Source organism: Medicago truncatula, chromosome 6 (genome assembly GCF_003473485.1).
Source record: "Medicago truncatula cultivar Jemalong A17 chromosome 6, MtrunA17r5.0-ANR, whole genome shotgun sequence".
NCBI lineage: Eukaryota > Viridiplantae > Streptophyta > Magnoliopsida > Fabales > Fabaceae > Medicago > Medicago truncatula.
The window spans coordinates 11,279,431-11,285,936 of NC_053047.1; the positions used below are offsets into that span (position 1 = coordinate 11,279,431).

A 6,506-nucleotide genomic window follows, 5' to 3' on the forward strand; every position below is an offset into this window, starting at 1 on the left:
GAAATTTCATAAAAATTTACTATCTAAAATCTTTAATTAGTGCCCCTAACTCAATTTCTTTTCGAAAACAAAAAAAAAAACAAAAGTGTCCCATCAAGTTATGTTATGTCCCAAGACTTGAGATCACGGAAGGTTTTGGTTCATGGGAAACGTTAGTACCCTTTTTCTTATTTCATTTGAACAACACAACAAATTGGGAACTTCACCACACACTAACAAGTAAACACACATTCATTACTTGTTTTGTTTATTTTCATCAACGATCACTCATTACTTGTAATGGCACAAAGAAGAAGAGTTAAAAAAGGGTTTGCGCCATTCATCGTGTTCGTGATTTTGATTGAAAAGTGCTACCCTTTTCCTAATTTCATTTCATATCCCTTAAAGGGTTTACGCCATTCATCGTGTTCGTGATTTTGATTGAAAAGTGCTACCCTTTTCCTAATTTCATTTCATATCCCTTAAAGCAAAAAAAAAAAAAAAGTAGCGGCACAACAATTTGGTGACAAACATTTAGTTGTTTCATTATCGATCAATCAAGCGCTGCTAATGGAGCGAAGAAGAAGAAGAGTTAGAAAAGTGGTTTGTGCCAACCGTCAAGTTCATGCTCCTAATGGAAGTGCCTTTTTCAAATGATATATAAAAAGACGTCTCACTACTATCTTAAAGATTAGTCTCAAAGCGGGTTCAAAAGACGTAAACCAAAGCTACTTTGGCGAGTCTACTAAGAATCTAAGACCTTAAATATAGTGTGGGTTAAACAAATCTTAAAATTTATTTCTTCGTGTTGAGAGAAGTGGAACTTAGTTGAAAGAAGAAGAACCATTTTGGAGTAATAAAATTGAATAACCAAGAAAAGCACTTAAACCACTGGTAAACTTTCCTATTAAGTTGATCTATGTATTAGTGAAAAGGATGTTGACGAATATATTAATGTTTAACAATCACATCAATGTGTATCTAACACATGGAAGTGATGGAGAGACACATTTGTTGTCATCCAACAAATTGAAGAACGATTTGACTATTTCAAAAAATATCGACAATAAGTTGATTGATTATCACAAAATCAAACACAACTAGCCTATTCATTTAAATTTCAATAATACGATGAATATGATTAAAAAAAACTCCTCCAATTAATTTATTTTCTAAATTAGATTTTAACTCTTTTTACTAACAAAAATTACAATTTGTGTGATTTTTAAAAAAAAACTATAGAATGCAACTGATTTAGTCAGTTTGAACCTACAAATTAAAAATTAGAAAAACATACAAAGAGCATAACCATGGAAATGGTAATGACAAATCAAACACAAACCTGAGTTTTTCATTAAACAAACTAGTGTAACTCCTAAACTAGTTGTGAGTACATTGATTATGAAGAGAACTAACTGTATGAACAGTGAGAAGCCAATTTTTATTATTCTATACCTTTACTCCTTAATACACAAACAAAATGAAAACTTAAAAACAAAATGAAAAACAACTATCAAAGCCTATAATTTACTAAATTTTAATTGATAATTCAAAGAGGCTTATCGTCAACTATGAAGTATTGACACTGATACATGCGCCAAACACGAAACTGACATGTGTCGGTGTCTGACACCAGAGACATCTTCAATCTGAAGTGTCGGTTGCTACACTTGCTAACTCTTATATTTCCACCTTAGGTGGACCAGAGTGCCGTCTCGAACCAACCGGAGAAGCAGGGAAAGAAAGCCTCTTCCTTGCAGAAATTGAAGATGGTGATGGTGAAGTTTTTTGCATTACTCTAGACTTTGCCTTTGCTGAACTAGTGAGTGCCATGTAACTAGGAAACACCGGCGAGCTTTCAACGCTTGCATCGTCTCTTACCGATGATCCTGCAATGCTACTATATCTTCGATACCGTTCAGATTGAGCGCTAAACATGCTTCTCGAGTCATCGATACTACTTTCACCCTTTGAGTTTGATGGTCTTGCCTTTGAGGAAGTTGAAGGAGAATTGTGAATGGTTTGCCTTCTTGATTTTTGGCTAACTGGGGAAGGTTTGTTATCATAAGGAAGAATATAATTTGGCTTTGATGAACTCTTAATAGATGGATGATCATTGTGATTCATAATGATGTTTTCGGCTTCCCAAGGTCGAGTCGCCATCCATCTCTCTAACCAACTCCATCCCCAGTGAGGATTGTTTGGATCCATAAATGTTTGGTTTATAGATTTTGAAGAATTCTTCCATGTTTGCTGTTAGAGTAACACATTATAGTTATTTATTTACACATGCAAAATCACTTATATTGAACCAAAATTTGAGCTAGCATTGGTACCTGATGTGAGAATGAATAGGCTAAAGCCCTCTCTCTTTTGAAGGCAGCTTCTTGCCTTTGCAATAGTTTTGCTTGGATTTGTTCCTTCGACTGCAAGCTAGCATCCCAATCTTCTCCAACCTGTTGTACAAATATTTTCGCCACTTCATTACAAATTACACATTTATATAAATAAAAAATAACAATTGTCATAAACTAACCAAGGTAACATCAAATAAATTCTTATCATGTATTGTAGAAAAGGAAAATATGCACAAAATGCTTACGGCAGCTTGCAGCTTCACAAGTTCTTTTTCGTGTTTCTGTTGTAGTTGGCGTTGAACAGCCTGATTATCCTCGGACATTCGAATCCGCCTTTGGCGAACCTGTGACTGCAATCTTGCTAGAGTTTGCATGCATCTTAAGGTGCTGTCAGCTTGCCGTTTTACAGATTGTCCTTGAACCATTGTCTTCAATCTCACCAAACCTCTCAAGGCGCGCAACGCTCTTCTCGCCTGAAAACCATTATACATGCTTACAGGCAATTGGAAACAACTATATATAAATACAAACTATATTCAGAATAAAATATACTTCCTTCTGAAATTTTCTGAAACCTTTGAATAAAATTACTGCATGACATTCTATTTTGTTGATAATAATACAATTAGATTCTATGGTTCAAAAGTTGAAAAGAAAGTCCTAAGTCCTTAAAATGAACGCAGAAAAGGCTATGAATAACTGACATAGACACGAACACTACACACTACACTGTCATGTCACATGTAAGAATTCAGAAAGATGATATAATTGAATTTAACCATGTGTGTCTGACACCAGATACACCTTCAATATGAAGTGTCGGTGCTACATGAAAAAGGGCATGATTTGATTAATGTAAGTAATAGCTTAACTATCATTAGGCCAAATAAATAATTAAAAAACAAGACAATCATACCAAATATCCGCGGAACGCTGTCTGAATCTTGATAGCCGCCAATTCTTCCTTAGTCTTTGTAGGGTAATGAGGCATACTCGTGAGACGAACAACCTCGAAAGCAGCCTGAGCAGCAGCAACAGCAGCCCCTGCCGCCGCAGCAGTGGCATAAGCAAGAGACACTGCTTGTTTATTTTGTTCATTCTCTGCCTCAGTCAATTTAACATCTTCTATTGGTGGAACAGCAACTTGTACTTCTTCTGTTTCCACTTCTAAGTCCTTTTCAGTACTTTTTTTCTTAGATTTCTTGCTTTTCTGTTTTTTTTTTACCAATGAACATACATAAATGGTTTGAATTAGAGGCTGCTGTGATTTGAACATAAAATCAATTAAAAATTTAGATTAATTTATATACACCGTCAGTGTATTTTTTTTACACCATCAACCAATCATAACCATCATATCCTAAAAGCTGATTGACTTTAATCATAATTACTTTTAAAGAATGATTTAATTCGTTGACAGCTATGAAGCACGGACACTCCTCAGATTAGGCATGTCCCGGCATCGGACACGTGTGTCGTGTCTGACACGACACCGACACTTGTAATTACACTGAATTATGTGATTTTTTCAAATTATTAGTTGTGTTGGCGTGTCAGTGTCCATGTCGTGTCCGTATCCGTGCTTCATAGGTTGACAGTGTAAAGTGTAAACAAATCAAAATTTCTAAAGTGTATAATAATTAAATTCTAAAAAATTATATATTTGTAGCAAATAATAATTAAAAAACCTTGTCTTTTCTGGAATCATGACTAAAAACTTTCTTCACTGCAGAAAACCAACTCCCTTTCTTTCCCATTTGTAATTCCTGTTACTTTGAAGATAAAACAAGAACAAGCAAATTAGATCTTAATATAAAAAAAGAAGATTAAAAGTAATTGCATTAATACATTTAAAAACCTCATATTTCAACAAATGCAAATTGTAGTTACTACAAGTAACTGTTAATAAAAAACATAATCAATGCATATATTTTGTAAAATAGAAACTGCCACAAAAACTGCAATATTGCCTCAATACAGAAACCATAAACACAAGAAACAGATCTATAATCAAATTATTTACTAAAAAATCAGTAACAGCATTATTAATGAAATAATTAGAAACTGAAATTAAAAAGCATAATGGCCACAAAAAAGTGGCTTAATTTCAGAAAATATACTAATTAATTAAGTCAACAATGATAAAAACCATGTAAATCTCCAATCTTTGAAACCTTGTAATTATAACAAGAAAATAAATAATTTTTTTGGTTATGCTATGAGAAAATGTAGAGGAAACCAAATAGCATAATCCAAAAGTGCATCAAATCCATATAGTAAAAATCTCTAAAATTAAAGTTACAACAAAAGAATGCAAATTTAGTATGCAATTACAATATTCAGTGGAGAAATGTAGAAGAACCAAGATAATAAAATCCAAAATAGTAAAAAAAGAAAAATTAAAATGTGAAAACCTATACTAAACTATAAATAACAAGAGAAAAATTTGTCAAAAAAATGTAAAACATTGGAAAAAAATGTAACAAAATACCTTTGCATGAGAATGGTACTAAGATTAGATCTCTGAAAAATCTGAAGTAAGTTACTTGGTGTGACAAAACAGAAGGGACCCACAAAATGCAAGTGCAATGCAATGACAGAGAGGACAGATCTTGGCTTTGAAGGAAACTTCAATAAGGAAGAAAAAATGAGACAACTTGTGTCAATGTGAGAAAGTGGGGCCCACAACCGTTGTTATTTTATTTTATGTTAGTTAAATAACAGTCAGACCAAACATGACGGACACTCAACAGTTGGATAATGTTAATGTAACCCAACAGCACTAAAATCAATAACGGTTTTTTTTCAGACCAAACATGACGGACACTCAAAAGTTGTGTTTTTTTTTTATTTTTTTTTTTCAGTTCAAAAATTTTAAGAATCAAATTCAAAATTAGTTTTATTAAATATATTTTTTTTCTTTTTCAAAACATTGTAGTACATAATGTTTAATAGATATGCACACATTTGCTGAAAAAAAAAAGAAGGTTGAGATGCACACATTGACGATGTAAAACAATTAATGAGAATAAGAATCTATCATAGTGCCGTATAAGTCTATATTATAACCGTTTTTACTATTTACGTAATTTTTTTTTGTGGCAGTCAAGGTTTGAACCTCAGGTTTTGCATATATCAATGCATTGTCTTTACCAACTGAACTAAACTCACGAGGATAAGTTTTTTTTTTTTTTTTGAAGAAGTTAAAATGAAGTTAATTCAAAACGCAAAATATCCTTGCAAGCACAAGGAATGCTTGGCTAGGAGACTAGGAACGTACAAAGGAAAAGTGTGCCGTATATATGCGGAACACACACAAACACTCATGCAGCAAATACAAACTTCTACAAATAAACCAAAAACACCCTCCACTGAGGGCCTCAAAACCAATAAAAACTAAACACCAGAACCAAAAAGTCATCTCCAAAAATCAAAGTCTAAACGCTTGAGCAATGGCAGAAACAAGTCTTGTGCCAAACCGTTGCAAAACCCATCCAAAATAACCATCAAACCTACCAAAAACCCGTGTAACTGCATTTGCTTCTCTTCTGTAGTTGAACGCAGTTAATCATAGTTAAACGCCTGAGGACAAATGTTCGTAATTTAATATATGTCATGAAATCTAATTATATTTAAGATTTTTACTTAAAAATAATTTATTTCTTATTTTTTTTTAAACAAAAATTTGAGATGCAAATACATCATTATGAATTATTGACATTTCAACTATTGTTGACACCACAATAGTATATTAATAAAGAAGAAAAACAAAGAACAAATATGTGCGTAAAACCAAACCCCAAAATAAAATTGGTTTAGAAGTGGGGGCCTTATTGTGACTTTATAAACTATTCATCAAATTTAATCAACATCCAACTACATCACTCAACTTTTTCATATGACTTGTGCAAAAAAACTTTTTCATATGAAAATTCAGAGGTTTACGTGGATATCCATACGGTGGTTAACGAATTATAAAAAGAAAAGAAATATTGTCTTGGAATTATATATTCTACTTTTTGAAAGTTTAAAAAAAATATTTTTTTCAATGCAAAACTTGACTTCTCTTACTATTGTTCTAAACTTTTCCTTTCACACACTCATATTTCTTGGACATTTCCTTGCAACCTTGGTAGACGTCTTCGCTTTTGTATGAGAGCCCTTATCAAG

At 32.6% G+C, this 6,506-nt stretch overlaps 1 protein-coding gene across 2 annotated transcripts; it reads right to left on the bottom strand.

The window, feature by feature from the left end:
* Nucleotides 1-1,302: 1,302 nt before the first annotated feature.
* Nucleotides 1,303-5,008, bottom strand: LOC25495926 (protein IQ-DOMAIN 1). 2 transcript variants are annotated; one of them, XM_024785450.2, is made up of 6 exons: nt 4,828-5,008; nt 4,025-4,102; nt 3,253-3,546; nt 2,582-2,809; nt 2,316-2,435; nt 1,303-2,232 (listed from the first exon to the last, which is right to left on the bottom strand). In XM_024785450.2, the coding sequence occupies exons 2-6, from the start codon at nt 4,091-4,093 to the stop codon at nt 1,660-1,662; spliced, it is 1,284 nt and encodes a 427-aa protein (XP_024641218.1). In that variant the 5' UTR covers nt 4,094-4,102; nt 4,828-5,008; the 3' UTR covers nt 1,303-1,659. The 2 variants fall into 2 exon arrangements, with proteins under 2 accessions (XP_024641218.1, XP_013451638.1); XM_013596184.3 differs by having other exon boundaries at nt 4,025-4,108.
* Nucleotides 5,009-6,506: the final 1,498 nt, after the last annotated feature.

Excerpts from the sequence above, each read along its gene's own strand:
- LOC25495926 (XM_024785450.2), bottom strand. The coding sequence starts at position 4,093 with ATGGGAAAGAAAGGGAGTTGGTTTTCTGCAGTGAAGAAAGTTTTTAGT. Across the intron at positions 2,810-3,252 it reads CAGCGTTCCGCGGATATTTG|GCGAGAAGAGCGTTGCGCGC; the intron begins GTATGATTGTCT and ends AATGGTTTTCAG. Across the intron at positions 2,436-2,581 it reads TTGTGAAGCTGCAAGCTGCC|GTTGGAGAAGATTGGGATGC; the intron begins GTAAGCATTTTG and ends TTTGTACAACAG.